The sequence below is a fragment of the Podarcis filfolensis genome, assembly GCF_964270895.1.
Source record: "Podarcis filfolensis genome assembly, chromosome: 6".
NCBI lineage: Eukaryota > Metazoa > Chordata > Lepidosauria > Squamata > Lacertidae > Podarcis > Podarcis filfolensis.
In genome coordinates, this window is record NC_139609.1 from 57,206,961 (window position 1) to 57,231,228 (window position 24,268).

The 24,268-nt window shown below is 43.8% G+C and overlaps 1 protein-coding gene across 1 annotated transcript in view; it reads right to left on the reverse strand.

Moving 5' to 3' along the window:
* The window catches only part of LOC310765275 (acidic mammalian chitinase-like), a 44,818-nt gene extending 37,790 nt beyond the window's left edge, over positions 1-7,028 (reverse strand). Inside the window, exons 1-5 of the mRNA XM_083620054.1 lie at positions 6,885-7,028; positions 5,338-5,367; positions 4,007-4,208; positions 3,384-3,440; positions 710-875 (exon numbers count right to left, since the gene is read on the reverse strand). Of these exons, the coding sequence (XP_083476180.1) occupies positions 710-875; positions 3,384-3,440; positions 4,007-4,208; positions 5,338-5,367; positions 6,885-6,909 (480 nt within the window). The 5' untranslated portion in view covers positions 6,910-7,028. The remainder of the gene's footprint in view (positions 1-709; positions 876-3,383; positions 3,441-4,006; positions 4,209-5,337; positions 5,368-6,884) is intronic.
* Positions 7,029-24,268: the final 17,240 nt, after the last annotated feature.

Genomic DNA, 24,268 nt, shown 5'->3' on the forward strand with positions numbered 1-24,268 from the left:
ACCTACTGATTCAATCACTTTCCCTCAGAACTAACTGAAAATTCCATATGCTTTGATTACATTTACATCCCATACCTTTCTTCTGTTCTGGAACCCAAGGCAAAGTACATGCAGTTCCCAGGTGGCTACCCATTCAGGCAGATGACCAGATCCAAACCTGTTTAGTTGCAACAAGGTGGTGGCCTCGTGTACCTTCAGACCATACTGTAGGGCTAGCTTATGGAATATTTATACATTATCTTACCTATATGTTATAGGTTCAACCTATTGGCTCACTACTTGAGGCACAAGAACCTATCTTTAAGCCCCTTGTTCCATATTGTCTCAAAAACCACTCCAGATGTGTCTGGTGATTTACACAAGCTTTCACATTTCACATAATTTAGTTTTGCTGATCTAGGGCTCTATTTGTATACACAGTTCTGATATCTTGACTGGTGGTCAACTTCCCTTTCATAACTGAGACAAAGGCAAATCTAGGGGTTGGTCTCTGGACAACACCTTGGCACAGCCTGGGATTTGACACAAGTCTGAATCTTGTAACTTGATTCCATCCTTTCACTGAGAAAACAATAATTCATATTGTCTCTTTGCAGCACTCCCTGATATTCCTATTAAATTCATTGCCTGTTGTGCACAGAAGTTGCCCCTGGAATCTGCAGCCAGACAGTAGAATTGATTGATGGTGATTTGCTGAGTTTTACTGTACCTGAACCAAGGAAGTGAAACGCATTTTATCAGCTGCAGGACTGCCTCTGGCTCCAGGATATTCCCAATCTAGGTCCAGGCCATCGAAACCATACTTTCGAATGAATTGTCCAACAGAATCAATAAATGTCTTACGTGTGTCAGGAGTAGCTACCATAGCAGAGAACCTAGAAGGGAAGCAATTCAAGTCAAAAAGATACACATCATGGCTGTTTCGTTTGGCACCCGAGACAGTGATGGTGCTAAAAATACAAAATATCTTCCCTTTGGTTATCCACTGGACCCTTGTCTTTTAGTTTTCAGATGGTTGCTGAAGAATACTTTGTCCACCCACAAGCTTTTACTGTTTGATTTTGGTTTTCCAACATGCTGCTGTTTGCTTCACTGCAAGGTCACCATGTCCTGGTGTCCTGGTTCAGTCCTGCTCAGACCTCAAACCTGGAGTCTCCTCAGAAGCAAATTAGGAAGAGCAGGGCCCACAGCAGATCTCTGTACTACCAGTGACCCTGAGGAGCCATCAGATCTGGACATCCCCCCTTCACGACTGGAGCTTACATCACCCATCACCTGGGCTCATGGTTGGCTCTTGTAGCACCTCTCATCACTCCCAAAGCCACAAAGATGCTTGTGTGGGGTTAAATGATCAGCAGTACATTCTGGAGGTCTCGATTCCACCCCTAACAGTCCCCTGCCAATGCAAAAAATATATATGTCTAATTTTACAGCATCCATGATAGGTAGAGAATCATGTCATTAAGACCAAATTGTAGTCTTTGCCTATTTATTTCTTACAGTTCATGGCTGCGATAGTCCAATGCCATGGAAGATGTGGTCCAAAACATTCAGAAGGCACCAGAATGGTGAAGGCTACCATACTGGCTGCATAAGCACACACACTCTGGTGTATTGGTAGTTGTTAATTTTGGAAAAGCATAACTGGTGCTTACAGTATTTCTGCTGCCAACCAACAATGCCATCTTATGAAGAACAGGTCTACAACTGAAGCCTTGGGGCAAATCAGGCAGTGTCCCCATAGAATACGTAACACAGGAACAGACTTTCCTTTTATTCCATCAAGCCATGGGAGAAACTTCATTGTTCAGTCTGTTTTTGCTTTGCTACTATAAAGCATGCCCCTGACCTCATTTGTCTCCAAAGAATGGACTTGGGAGTAGGGGGAAACGAGGTAAACCACAGTGTGTGATTATTCTGAGAACATATGCTTCTCAGAGTTAATGTTCCAAATGTAATGCCTTTGTTAGATGAATCTGAAGGACTGGTTTCAGTGGGCATTTTCAGCACTGTGGTTAACATGAGATGGAAGATTGGCACTAATATGCATAGTTCTCAGTATTTCAATTTCATGGTCATGTGACCTTTAAATTATTCTGAAGCTATTTGCCTCAGTACAGGGGGGGGGGGAATGAGGTATGTTTACTTTCTTCCAGGTTTTTTCCCCAAAGTATCTTAACATTGCCACCCAATTTTTAAAAAACTACCTTCATGAAAATTGGCAACTTAACTTTAAATAGCAGCTTAGGCTGGTGTGCCAATTATGAGCCTACATGGATGGAGTAGAATTTTTGGTTTCTGTTATTCAGGCCTTATTCAAATTACTGTAATTCAGAGGTAGCCAATGTGCTTCTTCCAGATGTTGCTGGAGTACAACTCCCATCATCTTTGATAACTGACCACAATGGCTGGGACTAATGGAAGTTGTAGTTCAATAATAGTTGGAGGGCACCATGTTGGCTACTGTATCTGTGTAATGCATTGCAAATGGGGCTGGTTTTAAATACAGTCTAGAAACTGAGAGCAGGATGGAACATTGCTGCAAGTACTGGCTGGGACTCTGCCTCTGAGCGTATTATGGTAATACATCATCTTCCAGACCAGATCACAAAGTGTTGATTTTGACCTTTAAAACCCCATCACAGTTTGATGCTACAATATTAGTATGACTACCATTCCCTGTATGTACCTGCAAATTCTCAGAGATCATTTATGAAGACACTTCTCTAAGTGCTTCCACCATCCAGAATATGATGGGTGGCTACTAAAGAAACAACCTTCTTATAAACGTTCGCCTAATGAACTTCACACCTTATGCTTCCTTTTAAATCTGATACTTTAACCTTCATTTGCTTTATGAAAACAAATGAAACTGAAAACATGCATTGTTGCTACCAACTTTGATTTTTTTAGCTTCCTTTTAGTGCTGTTATCATTTGCATTTTAGTTATCTGTCGTTTTTATTTATTTTGGAATTCCTTACACACTAGCCAGAACATACGCATTATTGGGCATCTGGTAAATGCAATGCAATGCAAAAATGAATGAATGAAATAGAAAGATGGGGTTCTAGGATTCCAACAGGAAACTTTCATGATGCATATTATTATTGAGAAGAGGGAGGGAATAGGATATGCTACAGAGCAGCACAGAACACAATATTTGGTCTGGACCTTGATTTGGGAATTTGGAAATGCCTGGTGCAATTTGAATCACTTCATAGGGACCTCACTTCACTGTGGACTTCTCCCAAATCTCTCTGAAGCAGCTACAGTATTTCAGGTCTGCAGTCAGGATTTGACTGAAGCAAACACCCATCTTTATTACATATTGCCTACTCATGATGAAGTTCCTCTTTTAGAAACCCCATGCCCAAGTCTTACTTTTGACTTCCAAATGTCCATCCACCAATAGCTAAAAGTGTCTTCAGTCTTGGATTCCTAGATAGGAGGGGAAGAGAGGAACAGAGTTCAGGTTTTTTTTTCTTGCACAGCTGAGCTTACAAATATCTCTGATCATTCCCAAGGAAGTTCATTTGTGCTGCTTATGGAAGCTAGCTTTTCTGCATATATTTCCCAGCTGCATGGAAAACATTGTACACAAACAGATCATGCATACTGTATGTAGTTTTCTTTTGAAGTCCCAACTTGGGTTTGAGGGTATGGAGCATAGGAAATTGCTTTTAAACCTTACTAGCAAGCATAGGGCTAGTTAGTACAGGAAGGGGTTAAGATCACAGAGTTAGATTCTTCGACTCAGCTAGGTCTCACCCCCTTTTACCTCCATGGGGAAGTGAAGGTTCTTCCTAAGAAACAGCGAATGACACAGCATTATATAAAGGTGTTGGCTTGATCAATTTTCCACCTTCAAATCTCATTAACCAAACTATACAATTCTTAAGCCCAGAATTCCCTATTATCAGAAAATGGGAGCACTCATACAAGTTTAGATCCTAGTTCTAGAAAATTAAAAAAAAGTAATCCTTCCTCCCCAGCCCTCTCCATACTTTTGTTTGAGATTCTGGAAATCCCTGTAGAGTGTTTCATCATTCCATTCCAGTGTTTTGATCTTGTTCTCTGACATTCCCGCAAATGCATAAATGAGGTGAGTGCACAGGTTAGGATCAATGTTCTGAGGGAGGAATTTCCCTTCACCTTGTCTGTACTGAGCCCAGTTGGTGAAATAGCAAACCAGTTTGAAAGCAGAGCCTGCAAAGATGAAAGTACGTGTAAAAATTATCTGGAATTGTTGACAAAATAATTTACCTGGAGGTAATATTCTGTTAACTCTGCATTCCTACAGCTCCTGGGAGATTGTACTGATGCATACTATCTCCTCCGCCCCAATCTCTCTCTCTCTCTCTTTCAAGTTTGAGAATGAACCCCACTCTTGGTGAGGGAGTTCCAAGGTCAGATCTGCCCTACCTGCTTCCACAGAAACATCCAGCCATCTTGGCCTTACTGATGATAGAGGTCCAATGTGGGGACATAACACCTTAAGGTTACAGCCTTGCTCTTGTCATATGGCTGGATTTGTTCCATTACTATATTTGCCCACCCATACTTGTAGAGAAGTGGAGAGGAAATAGATAAACAAGTTGTTTATAGTTTTAGAATTTAGATATGCCTTTCATATATGGGAGAGACAAAGTTTGAAACTGAGTCTATTATTAAATAAATAAATATCTTTACTGCCAAGGATCACAAGGCAGTTCACAACATAAAAACACAAAAATCCACACCATAGTAGCAAACAATACCCCCCTTTAAAAAGCCTGGGATTGTTTAATTAGCCCAAGGCCTGGGAGAAGAGGAATGTTTTTGCCTGGTGCCTAAAGATATGTGACAAAGATGCTAGGTGAGTCACTGCAGAGGGAGCCACTACAGAAAAGGCCCATTCCAGGGGGGAGCCGCTTCGGAAAAGGCTCTTTCTCATGTTGCCACCCTCCAGTCTTCTGATGGAAGGGACACACAAAGAAGGGTCTCAGATGATAATTGTGGGGAGAAGGAGTCTTTAAGGCATCGCGGCCCTGAGCTGTTTAAGGCTTTATAGGTCAAAACCAGCACTTTGAATTGGGCCTGGAAACTATTTGGTAGCCAATGCTGTTGGGCCAGGATTGGCATTATATGTATGTTCAAACTATCATGCCCAGGTGAGCAATGCCAGGTGTTTGTGCTAGGTGCTGACACCTGGCTCTCTCTAACTGGCTCCATCATGCGGTAGATTATTCTAAAGCAGGAAATGTCTTAACGAAGCCCAACAAACCCAAGCTTTACTCTGCCTGATTTTCACTTGGCTTGTTCTAAGCGAGTAGCAACTCTGGGAAGGCTTACTTACTGCAGTGAAAAACCAGCAAGATGGCAAAACCTAGAGAAAAATGAAAATGGAAGATATTAGACAGGTAGCTGGATTCTTTGGAACCTTCTAGTAAGTTGATTCTGTTATGATCATTGTTAATAGCATTTTTATTAGAACTAATAGCATTTTCCGTACTTGAATTCAAAATGGTTTATAGACTAAAACACCAACTTGAATTGTCCTAATGATTAAAACACCAATATAAAATAACCACATGCCTGAACATCATAATGTGTTCCTTTACAATAGGTCCAGCCATGTATTATAAAATACTGTACCAATGGTACTTAATCCCTCAATAGAATATACAAAATGAAAGACAAATGATATCATTTTGGCTACATGTCCTGTAACCCATAAATCTCAAGCTTGCCCCTCTTCAATAACATTTAATTTCCTGTGCTATTGAAAGAGCTTGAGAAATAGTTTCTCATCCATCCTGCTAACCCAATAACCAACAGCTAAAATGATTGTGAATGTTATGAAGGTTTTTGAGGTCATTCAGATAAAGGTTAGAATGTGATGGATGGTATATTTTCCCAAACAGAAAATGAAGTGTTAGGGTGTCTTTGCCTTTTCTCATATGACTAGAAGCAAAAGAAAGCACTGCTTCTGGTCTCAAGCTTTAATAGTTGGGATGAAGGAGAAATTTCAACCAGTGTGTGTCTTAACCCTTTGCACCATTAGCCGAAGTCCCCTTTTTGACACAATCTACTGGTGGTTTATTCTTAAAGTAATTCAGATCCCCCCCGCCCCCCCTCTCTCTCATTCCCCCATCTGCTTTTCTTTCAGAATTCACTTAATACAAACCTTCTGCCACACCATGAGAAAGAGTTGTCTATGGCTGTGGAATAGTACCTTAGAATATAATTCAAATAATGGGGTCTAATCTTGAAGCCCAAATCAGTCAGCACAGGCAAACTTAGGACCTGTAATTTAATCTTTTTAGATTTAATCAAAATCTTTTTGTGATTTTAAGTCCTTATGAAAACTCACCAGCATTTTAGTACAAATTTCTCCAAATATACACATTCTTGCAAAGCAATTTCCCCAAGGATAATGCATTTTTAAAATTATTTTCACAAATATATGCATTTATGTGCACACTTTACCCCAAAATTTGCATGCTTTGTACAACCTACTTTACTGGAGAACTGCATTGCAAAATTCAGATAGGTGCACATATCGAAGGATGCCTGAGTTTTGGTACACCTATTGCAGGCATAGGCAAACTCGGCCCTCCAGATGTTTTGGGACTACAACTCCCATCATCCCTGACCACTGGTCCTGTTAGCTAGGGATGATGGGAGTTGTAGTCCCAAAACATCTGGAGGGCCGAGTTTGCCTATGCCTGACCTATTGTTTTGGGAAGTGCAAATTACATATGCTTACTTTTTCATTATGAACGGGATCAAAGTTTTCCTCCATTCCTAATAAGAGCACATTGCACAGTAGCATATCTTAATGAGTGAAATCTAGCAAAACAACAATATTCAACATACACATGCTATTTAAGCCAAACTTACACGCCAAAATGAATGCTCGGCCCATGCTGAGTACAGATTCAGCACAGCCCTCCTGTTCTTAAGACAGCTGGTGGTTGCTCCTCAGAATTTGTCTCGGCTCACTTTGCCTGTGGCATTTATAGCTACTCGCACCCAAAAAGAGTGATTGTGAAATCAGAAGAGCATTTCCCCTATGTGTGTGTGGTCAAGGCCTGCTACAATCAGGTGGTGATGAGCACAAGGGCTGTGCCAACAACTATTCTGTCTCAGAAATTCTCTTCCTCTTGGAAATAGGCTTCTATTTTTCTTCCTCATTCTGAGGTCACATCAGAATTCCTTCAAAAGTTGAAATTTCCTTATTGATGGGAACAGAAAACTGAGGGTGGTATGTGGTTTTCTCTCTCTTTCCACTGTAGCATTTCTGCAGTGCTGTCTCTGCAGCCTCCCCAACTTGTCCACGTTTACTAAACAGAAAAAGCCCCAGGGGAGAAGTTTTTTCTTTGTTTTATTTAAAATATAGTTCCATTTTCATTCAAGATCACAAGGCGGTTCATTACAAAACTCACACATTAAAATATGACTAAAACATGTTTAGCTGCATAACAAGACAGGGGAAACATAACATTAATCATAACCACCTCAATCTGACATCAAAAGCCTCAGAGAGCAGATATCATGAACTGGCAGGGCAATGGGGAAGAGGAAGAAGACCCCAGTGAGGGGTGTGGCTGGGACTGGGACACACTGGGGCAAGCTGGGGATGGGGAAGGAGAGGTTGATGTAGGAAGTACTCATGGGGTGACGGAGGATGATGAGGGGATGGGGGTCAAGGGCACAGGAACCAAAGCAGCAGGACCCATCACCAGAGCCATAATGACCCTCACACGGTGGGCTCTGAGGCATAGGGAGCAATGGGTGGGGAGCTCCAGGAGACTGAGGCAGGCAAGGGTCCACAGCCCAGCTCCCTAGCTCTGGCCAGGTGAGACACGCTAGCTCTGGGAGGAGGGGTGTGATTCCTCAGCTGGAGGAGGATTGGAACAGGTGAGGGTCGCGTGCCTCATCAAGCCTAGATGCTGCAATCAGCATGCAAAAGGGAAGCAGAGTTGAGGTGCTGTGTCTTCTCAACTGCCCATGTTGATGGACCTCATCTTGGATGCTCCAGGATCTCTGCCAGACGGTGCTTCGGTTTGGACTTTGGACACGTGGCTTGACCTTGGACTAAGGACTTGACATACTGACTTGCCTCCAGGTAGGCCTGGGGTTCAGGACAGCAGATGGGCCACAAAGAGAAATAAAGAAAATCTGAAATCCAGAACTTGCCACAATGCAAGAAAGTAGAGGTTAAAATGTATCACTAAAATGTAACCCTAACCCAAAGACTTCACTCCTGTGTCAATCAATAGCAAAAGTCAGATATAAGGATTGCAACTGGTAATGAGCCTACTCATGAACACCAGAATTTGCATTGCCCAACTGTGGGAAAACAAGGAAACCCCCACAGTGAGGCTCCTTTGTCATGCCAAAATCATTCAAATATGTTGATTCATGGTGATTTCACTTCAGTGCATTGAATAACAGCCACAAGTTGTCACTTCCTTCCAGTTTTGAGATTGTGAGCTTAAGTGTCAATGATTGGTTCATGAGATATATGGGAGGCAGATAGGTTTGAAGACTATCTTTGCTAATATTAGGCTGGTGACACAGAAAAAGCAGACCTTTATCACCATGTGAATGTCCCAAGACTATATGTACTTCTGTACCAGCAAAAACAAAGAGATGCATTGTCAGAGAGTGTGAAAACAAAATGCCAGTTGAAGCCAGGGGAAGATGCATCTATTTCCAGCAATGCTGTAAATGGTTTTTAAAGAAGCATGTGGAGCTTCAGTTAGAAGGTTGCTCTTGTTGCTTTCAGGCACCTGTCCCGAGACCACTCCGTGCCAAGCAGTGCTATTTTTCTAGAAAAAGAGGTGCTGGAACTCACCATGAACGCTTCTCTTGTTCTCTTAGATGCCAGTGGCGCCCACCTGAGAGGTGCCAGAACTGAGTTCCAGTGGTTGTGGCTGAAAAACCCTGGTGCCAAGGATATGTGCGTGATACAAAATGTGACAATAGCTTCACTCATTGAAAAGAGCGGAGCTTGCTCGTTACAATTTCTGCTACTCAGTGTAATATCCTGGATTTGTTGCCAAAGACAACTTTTTGTTTGGTGATTAATGAATGGATGTTCTTGTCTTCAGGAAATTTAAATACTACTTACGCAAAAACAACCACCTTAATCTAAGGCAAAATTAAGACAATGAGCCAATATTGTTACCTTTAACAATGAATAATAAAGAAATTGTCTCAATGACAGCTTTTGAGGGATTAGCACCAATTTTAAACTTTGTATCACCCTATACTGAAGCCAAACAAAATGTTACTTAATTTGCAAATTAGCAACCCTATTGGTTGTTGTTTTTTTAAAAAAATGTATCACCACCAGGTACCAGGGTCCTGGTTTTCATTGAGATCACAACACATCAGGAAGGGGAGATTCGGTTCTTTGCTCCCTAGCTGCAATCTGGACAACCACCACCTCCAAAATGGCAGCCAGTGATATGGAGGGAAAGCTCCCACTGGCACCATTGGGCTTATAGTCCTTGGCATTTGGTATTCAATTAAGTTTATAAACATTAAGAATGTGTGTATGTAGTGTGTGAGAGAAATATGCATGTGTGCGTGTGGTCTGTATGTGTCTGGGGAGTGCATGTGTGTGCTGCATGTGCAAGAGCTGCTGTGTTACACCAGACAATAATTACGGTAGTTGATTTTAGGATTATAGTAAGAAATAAAGTAGATAATGTAAACCTGCTCCTCGGGTAGGCAATACTGAGCTAGATGGACCAATGATGTGACTCCATGGAAGGTGCTTCCAATGTTCTTAAGCTGTGTTCACACCCCATTTACTCTGCATTCACTGCATATACAGTGCTGGGTTTACACAACCTTCTCCAAGATGCATATGCATCCTGTACATCCCTACCCCCATTAATTCCCCCTGGTATGTACACAAACCTCAACCAGGGCCAGGGCCTTTTCAACACTGGCTCCGGCCTGCTGGAACACTCTGTCTCATGAGACCAGGGCCCTGCGGGACCTGATTTCTTTCTGCAGGGCCTGTAAGACAGAGTTGTTCTGCCTGGCCTTTGGCTTGGAATCAGCCTGATCCCCTCCCCCTCTTTCCTTTTCCTTCTGTGATAGAACCCCTACTTGGGGACTTCCCTGGCTTTTTTCTGGCCCACGTAGGACCAGTCTGGATAGTTGGTCTTGGTGAAGATTTGACGTTTTCTCCCCCCAAACAGTTTTTTGATCTGGGCTTCCACGAAATGAGGTTGCATTTTAAGTTGTACTTTAATCCTGTTTTTAAGTTGTATTTTAATCAATTGTTTTTATACTTGATGTTAGCTGCCCTGAGCCTGGTCTTGGCCAGGGAGGGCAGGGTATAAATAAAATTAAACAAACAAACAAACAAACAAACAGAAACCAATTGAAACTATGTGGGTGGCTAGGGGTGAAAGAGCTGTGAAATGCACAGGGAGGAGAGGAAACAACTTCACTTTGCTCTAAGGTGGTAATGTAAACACACACACACACACACACACACACAGTTGTGTGACTTAGCATTCTGGAATAAGCATGATGCAAATCCCATGAAACTATGCCACAGCAGATGAAGACAAAGAGAACGACCAGTGTAGATGAGTCCCAGGTCTGTAGTTAAGGTAAAATGGCCAAGAAAAGAAAATGATTGAAGGGAAAAAGAAAAACAGATAATATTCTTTTCTTGTTTGCTTTCTCATAATGCAATGGTGCTATCTATTGGTCTTAACAACAGAAGAAGTAAAGGTAAAGGTAAAGGGACCCCTGACCATTAGGTCCAGTCGTGACCGACTCTGGGGTTGCAGCGCTCATCTCGCTTTATTTCTGGGTCATGTGGCCAGCATGACTAAGCCGCTGTTTTTTAAAAAAAATATGTTTGATTTTTGAAAATGCAGCTGTAAAAACTCCGTAGGATATACAGAACAATAAGAGAATTTTTTAAAAATCCCACCTGTATCTGTGACAGAGTGAAGTACAGAGCTTGTTTACAAGATGGTCAGTATTAAGAAGTAAATATAGAGCGATGTGAGGGAGGTGCCATCTAGAGGCTTGGAGAGTGTGCAGCAGCTAAGGCTTTCCATGGGGTTTCTTTGAGGTTTTGCATGTTTTGAGATGGGGCTCTTCCAGATGACGTATTGAGCATTCATCCTGGTCACAGGTCTCTCTTCTGGCTGGTGTTTATTTGCGGGTGAGTTCTGTAACAAGTCACTGATGCAATAATAGTGTATTAGTGGTGGGTTTACATAACATTTGTGGACCTAGAAGAAAACCATGATAATGAATACTGCTCACACTTGCTTGTGTGATCTCTATTCCTGACCTCTGTAGAACATGCAAGTTGCAGCAATTTCCACTCCTGTTTCAAGTTTTGATGAATTCTCCAACATCTCTACTCACACCACTCATCTATGCAGATGCAACAGTAGCACAGAAGTGTGATTTTTTCAAAGGTTTTTTATTTTTATTTTTTTCTACCACTACTGGTATAGAGTAGGTTCTAAAAATGAACTCTAGCCTCTGCTTGGTTGGATCCACCATGTTTTTCTCCACCATTGCTCGAGATGCTGTGTTCCTGCCATTCATAGGTGTCAACACCCTGGGTGCCCGAGCACCCACAAAACTCCCCATGAAGGGGCTTGGCACCCACAAATTTCAGTGGGTGAAACCATACATGCTGCATGGCACCCACAGCCCCAGGCACTCATGGTCATGGGGCCAAGTTGGCATTCCTGCTGCCATTTCACAACCCTTGGGTCTGTAGAAAACCAAGTTGTTGATTGGGCTGCTACTGGCATTGGAGAGTTCTTGGAGTAATTGTGTCAATGACACACTTCCCTGTTTTTAAGAGATCATTCAGGGCTTTGACAGAACTTCTAGTCATGGCCATGGGGAACCTCCCAGTGAGTCAGCAGCACCCACCAGTCTTTTTCTAGGACAAAGGAAGGATACAAACCTTCTCCCTCCACTATGACAGGTGCAGTTTTCAAGCTTCAAAAGCATGGACAGCATATGGATCCCTTTGCTAGAAAGATGTGTGTGTCATCGTCCCCCCCCCTTAACATGTTAACCTGCATTGCAGGGGGTTGGACTAGATAGCCCTTGGGGGTCCCTTCCAACTCTACAATTCTATGGTTCTAAGGGCAAAGGTATAAATCACTCCTGTAGCACCACCAGTGTCCACATATGAAGATAAAGAACTATTTCATTTAGTTTGGCAATGAGAAAGCCTGAACATGCTTTGTTCTTTTCTTTGAAAGAAGAAGAGTTTGGATCGGATATCCCGCTTTATCACTACCCTCAGGAGTCTCAGAGCGGCTAACATTCTCCTTTCCCTTCCTCCCCCACAACAAACACTCTGTGAGGTGAGTGGGGCTGAGAGACTTCAGAGAAGTGTGACTGGCCCAAGGCCACCCAGCAGCTGCATGTGGAGGAGCGGAGACGCGAACCCGGTTCACCAGATTAGGAGTCTACCGCTCTTAACCACTACACCACACTGGCTCTCAGTGTTGTGATGGCTTGTGGTATTACAGATCCCCCCCCCCATAAACTGGTTTTGTAATTCTCTAAAACCCTACAAAACCTATTTAACCAGAAGTAACACTGGGACAAAAGAAAAAAGCATGTACATACCCAAAGCCTGGAAGCCTCTCATCATATCCTTTCCAACTGCCTTTAAAATTATTATCTTTCTCCAGCAAAGACAGGAGGGTCACAGAAGGTTAACAATAGTACACCATGGGTGGCTTAGTTGCTTTCATTATTTTGAGGAGAAACTTCAGTTTTCACAAGTAGAGGGTGTGTTTGCTATTGAAACAAATGAAGGGGTGCTTGAGAACACTTGAGCTTAGTGCATCATGGGAACTGAACTCTTCAACACTCTTGTTCTGGACATGGACCAAAAAAATGCAGAACAAGATGCCATGAATGTATATTCCATCACCTTGAATTGTCAAGTTATTCATTTTAAATCTGCCTGAGAGATGGCCATCAGTGGGTGTGTTGTTACTGGGGGTGGGGCACCAAGATCCACATATGTGAAAGAGACAGTCTCTGTGCTTTAGTTAATTTTGAATATAACAGATCTCAGGTGAAAAGTTAACCAGGAAGGGAGCAGCTCTTTCCGCTGCTGTTCATCCATTTGAACGATGTTGCTATAGTTACTCACTGCAAACATAAACTTATTTGTTCAACCTCCACTGTGAGAGTAAGTGACCTTGGAACTGCTAGGAGCAGGGCGTTGGTGCTTCAAAGACACCCATTTGAGGGAGATAAATGGAGCAGCTATATCAGCAGACTTGCCATTTTGGAGTGCAAAGGTGCTGCTCTTCCTCTTCTTCCACTTTGTTAAGGGAGCTTTCAGGTAGAGGCATTTGCCAGAGAGAGTGTTGCACCTGTGTACCTGTAACGCACCCAAGAATTGACCTGATCCCTGTGCTCAGAACTGTGATTCAAAGGGAATGACAGGGGCTCATTGTCCTCAGCCTATATAGCTGCTTTCCTCTTCTTGCCATCCACAGATCTGTGAACTGAATCTGTCAATTTATTTGCTCTTGGGCAGTAAAACATAATGCACAGAGCTAGCAACATATTGCAGCCACAGTGATCAGTAGTCTAGTCACCTGCCCTCTTTTTGCAGGTGCAGTGCAGCAAAACTAGAATCTGGCTCCCCATATGTTATTGGACTATAGCTCCCATCAGCCCTGACCGGTATGGTCCAATGGTCAGGGATGGGCCATAGCTCAGTGGCACATGGCATCTGACTTGCATGTAGATGGTCTGAGGTTTGATCCCTGGCATCTCCAGGTAGGGCTGGGAGAGCCTCAAACTTTGGAGAATTGCTGCCAATCAGTGTAGACACCATTGAACTAGATGGACCATTCGTCTGACTCCATATCAACAGTTCCCTTTATTCCCTACGATGATGGAAACTGTAGTCCGACAACATCTGGGGACCCAAGCTTGAGAAAGGCTAAACTAGACTATGTGTTTGGTGTGGACTGGGATAAGGAGGCTCCCTCCTGCTGCTGGTTACTCTCCTCGCTTGCTTGCAAGGGACAGAAAGGTGGCAAACCCATCTGCATTTTTCAGGCATTCCTTGCAAGCAAGCACTCTGAAGGAATGCTGACAAATCCTATCTGGGCTTGTGAGTTGTGTGTGATGGTGTTCAGCCATCCCTAATTTGTTGAGGAAATCTCTGGATGGTCTCTGGTCCCATTCTGCTCCAAGCAAGTCAACAAGAATGATTCTCGGCATTTTGTGAAAGCAATCTCAACCCCACTTGACCTTCAAACGGAGTGCTTTACTCTAGTGCTCAAGAGACCAAAGACGTGCCCCTGGTGCCTACTCTTGGAAGTGATTACACTTCAATGATTACTAATATGTGCGTAGAGTACCTTTCTGCAATCTGGTGTCCTCCAGATATTTTGGACTACAACTCCCATCATCCCTGACCATGCTGGTTGGGACTTTTGGGAGATGGAGCCCACAGTATATTGGAGGTACCAGGCTTGTGAAGATTGGCACAGAGGTGCAGTCTCAGGTGTTGCATGGTGTTCATCACAGCTAAACTGGATTTTCCCCCTTGCAATATTCAACCTTTGGTTTGGTGTGTGCCATGCCTGCTGGTGGGTTAGTGGAGGAAGCAGGTGCCAACAAGCAGCCAGTGAGCAGGACGGAGCTGCCCTCCCAACAGCTTTGTTGCTGCCATGGCAAAGTCAGGGCTTTGCAAACTCAGTGACAGAACCTGTCTAGTGCCCCCACTAATGTGTCTATGCAGTCCTGACCTCCGTGTCACCTTGTCCTACTTCACTGACCTCAATGCCACCAGTTGCTCCAATGGCAGAAAAGGACATTGCTTCCCACCAAGGTTATCTTCTTTCTTCTCTCCACATTTTGTCCCAGCTGCTGCCTGGACTTAATAAAAGGAGAAACTGGAAGTTCTCCCTTGCAGGGTTCATGCCTGGATGTTTTGGCCCTTTCTACCCTGGAGCAGAAAGAGGGCTTTGCTGTGCTTGCAGGTGGATCAGCAGATGAGGCAGCCAGCAGAGCAAAACACCAAATCCTGCCAAGATCATATCCCGTCTCCTCTCCAGAATAACAGCAATTTCTGACACTGTAATAGTATACACTGCGTGGGAAGGTGACAGCTGAAACTCCCATCCAGCTGCCCAACAACTGCATGACAGAGGCACTAGTTCAGTTCTCTTCTGAGTCATATTTACTCTTAAAACAGGATCACCATAGTGAACAATGCACAAACTTGAGAATGTGTGCATCACCAGCACCTACTATGGCACTTGCAGATTGATGAGCTCTGAAGAGAGCTATTAACTCAATGAAGGTGCAAAGGAGACAGGGGAACTTAACAAATGCATATTCTTGCCTGTTAGCACAAGAAGGAACTAAGACCACAGAGCTATGTTGCTGCTAGGCAGATACTCAGATCATAGATATACAATTGGGAGAGAGGGCTCTGTGTGATGTCATTTCCCCTCCTTGCCTGGAGAGGAAGGAGAACATAATACTTCCTGTTCCCCTCCCTCTTCCTTTGATTAGCAATGGCAAGCCTCCGCTTGCTTCAGCTTTAGGTACATGCTTGAAGCTGGTTATACTGTAAATATAAGTATTTTGCCTACTTAGCTGTTACTGCTACCGTTGCTGTGAACCAATGCAAGATTATAATTAAATGATATTTTTTAACTTCTCAAGCTGTTGCCTGATTCTGAGAAGGAGAAGCAGCTTGGTTTGCAGCTGGATTTGCTCAAAACAACAATTTACAGTCTAATTCCTATGCGTTTGTTGCCAAGGATGGAATTTAGAAACTCTGTTATTTATTATTATTTATTAAATCTGTATTCCACCATTCATCCATAGATCTCAAGTAGTTCATCCCACACATGTGGGTACCCAGAGTGATAAATTGCAATTAATATAGCTTCTCCTTCTCATTAAAACCCATCCCACAGGAACTTGTATCATCACTGCCTTGACCTGATCCTCTGCTGAGCCAGGAGATCCTTTCCCCAAGTAGACCTTTTTTCCTGAGTACATTCTTGCCAAACAGGTGCTCTTCTTGTGACTTTGGGCTTCCATTCTGGTCTGCCACTACCTTTGCTCTTGAGTCTAAGAGAGTGATGGGGCAGAACCGGGGATCAATATGGGGTTTAGGATGGGGTTACTGGGAGAATAAGGCAAGATATCTCTAATATGGGGCACTTCAGGCTATATTTTGACAGGTTTATCCATGTCTTCAGTGGGAGCAGAATGCTTCCTGGGGCCCCAACCTCTTTCTCCTATGGGATCTCTCCACCACTTGGCTTGGTTTTGGAGAGTGTGCCTGTTTGGGTAGGTGAAGGCATTTTGTAGTCTATCCATCCTTTTGCCAGTAACGTTTTGGTGTATATGGTTTCTTTTCAGCAAGGCATTTGGTTTTTGCGGAATCTAATATTTAGGCTTGGTATGGGGGTGGTAGAATTCAAGGAAGAGGCAAAGAAGAGTAAGGGAGAGGGACGCATCAGTAGTAGAAGTGGGGCCTACAACAAAATGTTGCCGTGTGGAGTGTGCCCTAGGATGCCAACCACTCATATTGCATTTGAATCCGTTTTCCATCCCCTCCCAATCAGTCAGTATTATGTGGCTACTAAGTACAGCCAGTTCTCTTGGGACTATTTTGGAGCCACCCCATTCTTTTAAATAAAGAAAGAAATTTCTTCAAACCTCAGGGTTCCTTGAAATCTGCTAATATCTCCCTCTTGGGCCTGGGTAGTGTGTTGGTGTTCGTTATATAAGCAACAGCACTCACAGCCTGAACATCAGAAGTAGAAGGAATGATTAGGAGGTTGCCCAGCATTTTGATAAATAGAAGCTCTGCAGAAAGCTTTCAATGGTTCCTGGGCCTTCAATGGATACATTTTCAAGAGTGTGCCTGTGATTGTGTGCAGTGCAGAAACCTGCTTTTTGAATTAGAAAAGGTGGTGGCTCAGGAACAGGAAGCCAAATTCCTCAACAAATTCCAGATGTTGTGCAGCAAAATTCATGGAATAGTCTGGCAAAGCCATTTGTTTTCTTTCATAATGCTTAATAGCACACAGTGGCAGAGAATTGCTTGGAGCAGGCGGTGGGGGATGTGACCTTCCAAATGTTGTTGGATTGGACTCCCACCAGTTCTAGTTAGCCAGCCTAGGAGGAGATGTGCAAGGGAAGGGAAGGAAAAGGAGGGCCACAGATTCCCCATCCCTGACTTAAGAGGGATTCTGCAGTTAAAGTTCATTTCCGCAACACCAATCTGCAGGGACAAGAGAGAGCTCATTTCTCTTCTTGGAATCTGGTATTTTATAACAGACTAGAGCTAACTAACAGGGTTTCCACCAGATATTTCCATCACATGCCCCCGTGGAATCCTTGCCTTAAACCCTCCCCCTTCGCCTTCTCATAAATGTGCCATGTAATTCCTTTCAGTTTCTTCTGCTTGGGTGCCTTCGGAAGGTACAAATGTGGTGGGCTTTATGAGGTGACACACGGGAAAGCTTCCCATGTGCAGAACCACATGCACTGTAACAAACTCAGTGGGGAAGGTAACTTGATGCAAAGCTCAATGAGGTATATAATCACATCCTTATTTCTATGCTTGGTGGGGCGTAGATCTTCTCCCCTCCCTAGAGTGAGCAGCTATAATTAGGGCCTGGTAAATGCAGACAGCAGTTTCCTCCCCCTATTGCAAAACGCTCTGGCCTCTTTTGCCAGGGTACAATTCTCCATATAAATCTGGCTCCTCTGTGACAGGCAACGCAATGGGCATTCCTAGGAGATCACAACTGCCATGTGGTCTCTGCTGTGCCTGTGACCACAGTGACCCCAATGTCATGGGTTTTTGTGAACTCTGTACCCTCTCCTCTTTTCTGCCTCTGACATTTTCTCTCTTTGCAGGACTTAAAGCCATGATTTCATTGCCTGGGTTCCTCCTTATTCTTTTTCCCCCTTTAGGTTGCGTATGGACAATAATTTCTAAGGTGCACAGGAAATAATTTCTGTTTTACTAGCCTTGGTCTAGATCCATTAGCAGCTGGAACACTATAGAAGACAGAGTAGGAAGCAGGGAGAGGCAGTGGCTATTGCAGAAGCAGCAGCTTCCCATTAGGAAAACTTAACTGCTGCCATCTCCACTAACTTAATACAAATCAGTAACCTAATGGACCCTGCTAGAGGCCAAGCAGCATCTGGTCTCACCCCTGCCACCTAACATTACTTGAGTGGAAACTCTGCACTAATTTGCAACTCTACTATTTCTTTTTAAACACATCCAAACACCAAAACATAGGTATCTATGATGTGTTTGTTCATTACTTTTATATCTCACCTGTCTTCCAAAGAGTTCAAGGTGACAAGCATAGTTCTCCTGCCTCCATTTTACCCTTACAGCAACCCTGTGAGGTGGATTAGGCTGAAAGACCATGAATGGTCCATGGTCACCCAGTGAACCTCATGGCCAAGTGGGACCAGAATCTTGATCTCCCAAGTCCTAGTCTGACGCTATACCACATTGGCTCTCTCTAGGAGTGAGTTTGGACCATTATGAATTACTCTATGATACCAATCTAAATAGACATGGCTTCCCCAAATGATTTTGGGGCTGTAGTTTGTTAAGGATAATGAGAGTTTTTAGGAGACCTCACACTACTCCCCCCCAAGCTAAAATCTCCAGAGTTCCCTGAGAAGAGGGGTTGATTGCTGAAGTACTTTGAGATCTGTAGCTCATTGAAAGGAACAGGGGGTTTCCTCAGCACCGTTAACAACTACACTTCCCATGGTCCTTTGGGGGAAGCCATTACTTTTTAAAGTAGTTTCATAATGCTTTAAATGTATGGTGTGAATGTGGTTTTAATGGAGATTTGTATGATGGGCATTGAGACAGCTGTGTTATATTCTCTCCACTCCACCCACTCAAGTCTCTGAATAACCAAAAATCAATTCAAATCTCCCTCCCTCTCTCCCTCCCTCTCTCTCTCTCTCTCTCTGTGTGTGTGTGTGTGTGTGTGTGTGAGAGAGAGAGAGAGAGAGAGAGAGAGAGAGAGAATACTTTTTCCCCAGGACTGTACTCCCTCAAAAAGTACATGGCAAATTGTTTTGATAGTGCCCGTGAGTTAATTCCTTCTGTGGATGGAAAACTGACATGTTAGGGAGAAGTATGGGGGGGGGGAGAGAGATTGCTTGTGTACACTTGAACCCTGGGCTTAGATTTTGCTGCTAAGAAATCCAGTCACCCACACAACCTGTAAAACTCTGGGCCTCTGAAAGAGCAGCTCTGTCGACTTTGCCCCTTGCGCTGAATTCTAAGCACGTCAGCAAGAGGGAATGAGGAGAGAGGGTGATAAACAACAGACTTATATGTTGTGTTTGGACCTCATAAGCCAAAGGAAGAGGGAAGTGGAGAAATTTTTGGCTTGGGGAAAAATTCCAGTTCTGAATAAAGTATCCAGAGATAGAACTCTTCCAAATCTTCTTATTAGTCACTAGTGGCCCTCCCTTTCTCAACTGAAATAACACTCTTCTGATCCTTCCATTATCGCACCATATCTAATTACTTACTTATTAAGCTCTTATCCCACATGGCACCACGGTGCAGCCGGCCAACATCTGCCAGCTTCTAATTAATTCTTGCAGACAAGCTTGGAAACCTTAACCGCCTCTTGAGATAACACATAACAGCTGCCTCCCATCAAACATTTATGACCCGTAAAAAAGAAATGGGTTGCAGCCACAGTGGCTGAAGACACCAGGCTGACCGGGCAGAGGCAGAAAATGCCTCTCTGGCCAAGTATAACTCAAGGGGTGTATTTACCCAGGGATCAGTTAAAGGTATTCATAGCAGGAAATTTGCCCAGCACTGGAGCATACAATATTAGAAATTATTTTATTTTCTTTCACAAATGAGTGTATGTGTGTGTATACATACAGTAGTTAAAGGAAAGTATCTTTAGAAAGTTGTCAAAGATCAGATGTCACTTAATGTAGTGAGGGCAATTCTTGCGTGGGCTGTGGTAAAAAATTCATTTTTTGCAGTCTTGTCCCTCAGTATTCCTGACTGCGGCAAAGCCTCTGGAGCCCCTAAAAAGAAACAGCTGTCCATTTTAGCAGTCTATTATTTCTGGATGTAACACCCCCCCCCTCGCAAAGAACTCTCAGAGAATCAAGAAATACAACATGACACATGACACAGATCACATACTTTGAAATCCCCCTCTTATTATAACATGATGTGCTTGTTTTAACGTCTCTGGCATCTGGCATGGCCTCTCTATGATCACCATGACATGCAACTGGCAGCCCCATTTTGTGTCATGAAGGGAAACTCCAGATTCCACAGTCATATTATATGTCAGCCTTGAGGTGGAAAGGGAGGGACAGATTGCTTCTAGTAAGTATCACTTTACACTGACATAATAAATGAGATCTTATTTCTTCAGCCGTAAGGGCTAAATACATTTATGAGTAACTAAAAGAGTGAAAACTGGGGAAGAAATAGAACTCCAATGGAGCTGAGATTCTCCTTCTGTTTGAGATACTGATCTAGTTTATTGATTATATTTGTATTATACACCTCTTCAAGGAGCAGAAAGTGTCATATGGGAGGAGATTATCCTCAAGTTGAGTCAAGAGTGATTGATCTTCATTGTTGAATGGGGATTTGAACCAAGATCCTCCCAGTCCAAGAGCAGGGATGGGCAAATCTGTCAATTTCAGACCTCTCATTTTCTCTTTTTAAATCTTAAATTCAGTTCTCTACATTTCTGCAGCAATTTGCATTTAAAAAAAATAAAAAATCCTTACGAAATTTGTCAACATCATAGTGTGAACTTCTCTTGATAAACATTTTGTGCGTGCGCTTTTGACAATATCATGCAAGCAGCTTCCCCGATATAATGCATATTTATATATCATTTTCACTAATATGTGTTTTATGCATGTTTCCCCTAATATATACAATTTGTACATATTGTTTGGTTGGGAACTGCATTGCAAAATTCAGAATTTTGAAGGATAGCAGTGTTTTGATTCCCACATTGGTTTGAGAAGTATGAATTAGTTTCTCATTAAAATGTAAACCAAATGGAATTTCTCCTCCCCTTACAGTAGGCTACTGTCATTCATATTATCATATTATAGATGGGGGGGGGGGGAGAGACCTGAGAGAGACAATGGGTTGCTTAAAGCAGGGGTAGGCAACCTAAGACCCAATCGCCTTCTCAATCCGGCCCGTGGACGGTCCGGGAATCAGCATGTTTTTACATGAGTACAATGTGTGCTTTTATTTAAAATGCATCTCTGGGTTATTTGTGGGGCCTGTCTGGTGTTTTTACATGAGTAGAATGTGTGCTTTTATTTAAAATGCATCTCTGGGTTATTTGCGGGGCATAGGAATTCGTTCATATTTTTTTTTCCAAAATATAGTCTGGCCCACCACATGGTCTGAGGGACGGTGGACTGGCCCACGGCTGACAAGGTTGCTGACCTCTGGCCTTAAAGCTACCTACAAGAGCTTGTGCCTGTAGTGAGGTTTGTACCATGGACTTAATTTTTAGCTCCCTGCTCACTCTCTTAACCATTATGTTGCACTAGTTTAGTGAACTGCAACCTGTCTTCCTATAGCAGAGATGGGAATCTGTAGCCCTCTAGAAGTTTCTAGACTACAATTCCTACCATCCCTTATTGGCCATATTGATGGGGATTGGAGGGCCTATTGGAATGTCTGGGTTATAGCCACTTCCGACATCCAGAGGAGGTGGTGTTGCGGGCATTCATGCCCCCAACACAAGCACGGGGGCTGGCTTCCAGCCCTGCACGATCAGGGGAATCCTTGGGCCGCATCATTCCCAAGAGCCGGCCAATCGGCCGGCTTGGGGTGTGTGGCTTGCCCCATTTAAGGCGAGCGTGGCCCCGGGATCTCCCTCTTTGACTGGTGCAGCTGTTCGTGTTTCCCACCCACCCGCTCCTTTTTCTTCTCAGGCTTCCCTCTGACCTTGCTATGGACTTCGGTTGGTCGCCGTTAAGGGGCCTGGTAGGAATTTTTTCCACTTGGCAAATTGGCACCAGCCATTTGTGTTTTTTTTTGTCTAACTCGTAGCAAATCGTCACAACTTCTTTGGTCTTGGCAGTTAGGCATTGGTAGGGGTATTGTTATTTAGATGTGTTGGGGGGGGAGCGCCATCACCTCCCCCAAATATTGAAGGGTAGTCCGTTAAAGGATTCCGGGGGGCGTGGCCTCGTCCGAAGCCTATGGAGGCCAGGGCCTAAAGCGCGCCCCCGAGCGGTGACCCCGGGGGAGTTCCTAGTTGACGTGCATCAGCAGGGCTCCCCCTGCTGCTGTTAACCCTTCCCGGTCTTCAAGCAATCAGGCTGAAGCCGGTTAGTTGGATAGGACCAATGCCTAAGCCAATACCGCTCTTACCTGTAACCAATCAAGTTGTGGCCAATTCTAGCCCATTAACCTTATCCAATGGTGTCATGTGTCTTTATTTATACTGGGGGGAGGCGGGAACTCGCCATGCAACTTACGTAACCAAACAATGAGTTGTGGAATCTGCTTCCTAGAGAAGTTTAGGGTCAGCAACCATGCAGGAAAACAATAATTTTGCTTTGAGGCCAGTTGCCAAAAAGCCAAGCTTGTTTTTCCTCTCCCATGTCCACATTTTTAAAGCAGTGTATCTCAGGGGTGGGGAACCTCAGGCCTGTGGACTGAATGCAACCCACCCATCTCCTCTGGATTACCCCTTGGCCACACTCACTGGTGGAGGAAGGGGGTGCGGTGGGTGGGGTCCACCCCGGGTGTCATTGCTGAGGTGGGTGACATTGCCGCCCCGCCCCCCTGGGACACTCGCCCCACCCCCGCAGGCACCGCTCCGGGTGTCGGAGCAGCTAGCTCGGCCTCTGGCCACACTCCCTCCCCAGCAACCCCCCTCACCGGCCCTGCATCACATCCTTGAGTGTCAAAGGTATCCCTGACCAATGGCCATGCTAGCTGGGGCTGATAGAATTTGTAGTCCAATAGCATCTGGGTGGGCGCGGGGTACAACTCTTGTCAAGAGTTAGCTACTTTTATTTTAGGGCAACAGCTTTTGTGATGCTCTCAATTTCTGAAGCTCTCTAAATTTGCTGAGCTCTGTCCCCAGGCCTTTTGGAAATAGGAAGCTGCGTCATACCACATGAGACCATTGGGCAATCTAGCCCAGTATTGTCTTCACAGACTGGCAGCAGATCTTCAGGGGAATGCCAGGGATTGAAACAGATACCTTCTGCATGCAAAGCAGATGCTTTACTACTGAGCTTCAGCCCTCCCCAAAACCATTGAGCTCCACACTCTTGGCTCCAACCCCCCCCCCAACACCAACACCCCCTACTCCCAATAGCAGAATGTGTTATTGCAAGAGATGATTTGGAAACCAGAAAAAAAGCTTTTGCAGGCAAGCTCTGTCTTTATTTTGCTTTAAGAGGATTCTTATGACTTTGATTCTTAAATAGGCTTTAGCTTTGAAAGATGTTCTGGGTGGTTTTATAAAATGGTTGGTTTCCACATTTTCAATTGGTATGTTTCATGGTATTTATCTCTTATTTTATTATGGCTTTATCCTGCTTCTCCTCCAAGTAGCTGGAGCTAATGTAGATGATGCCTCTCCCCACCCCCCTTATCCTAAAAGCACCTCGTGAGGTAGGTTACACTGAGAACTGGAGACCGGACCACCGTCCGCCAGTGAGCTTCAGGACCAAGTCCAAGCCAACACACTAACCACTTCACCACAGTGGCTGTTCATGGCTTGAACTGAAAGTCTCTGCTGTAAGGAGGCTACACTTCTTTTCTTTTTAAGCAGCAATTCAGCAGACATATAGCAGCAGTGAAACCAAGGCTTTTCCTGTTGATAGAATAGATAACAGGCTTCAGGTTGCTTCACTGATCAGCCACAAGGAGCCGCTGGTGACTAACACTCAGGCACTTCAGTCTAGTTTAAGAACTATTGTTCAGTCTATAATCCCTGTTTACGGAACAGAAGTTTGTGAGCTTTTGATTACTAATATACTCTATAGTGAAGAAACTACCACCACAATTTGTGCTGAGTTGTTGTGAATGGTTAAAAATCTATTCTGAACAATACTATCCTGAGGTAGAAGGACAATATTGCCTTTTCTTTGTATTAAGAACTATTGGATTAAAACAACATATGGATACAATACATTCAATGTTGGGTGAGTCTGTAGGAATTATTAGGGATCTTGCA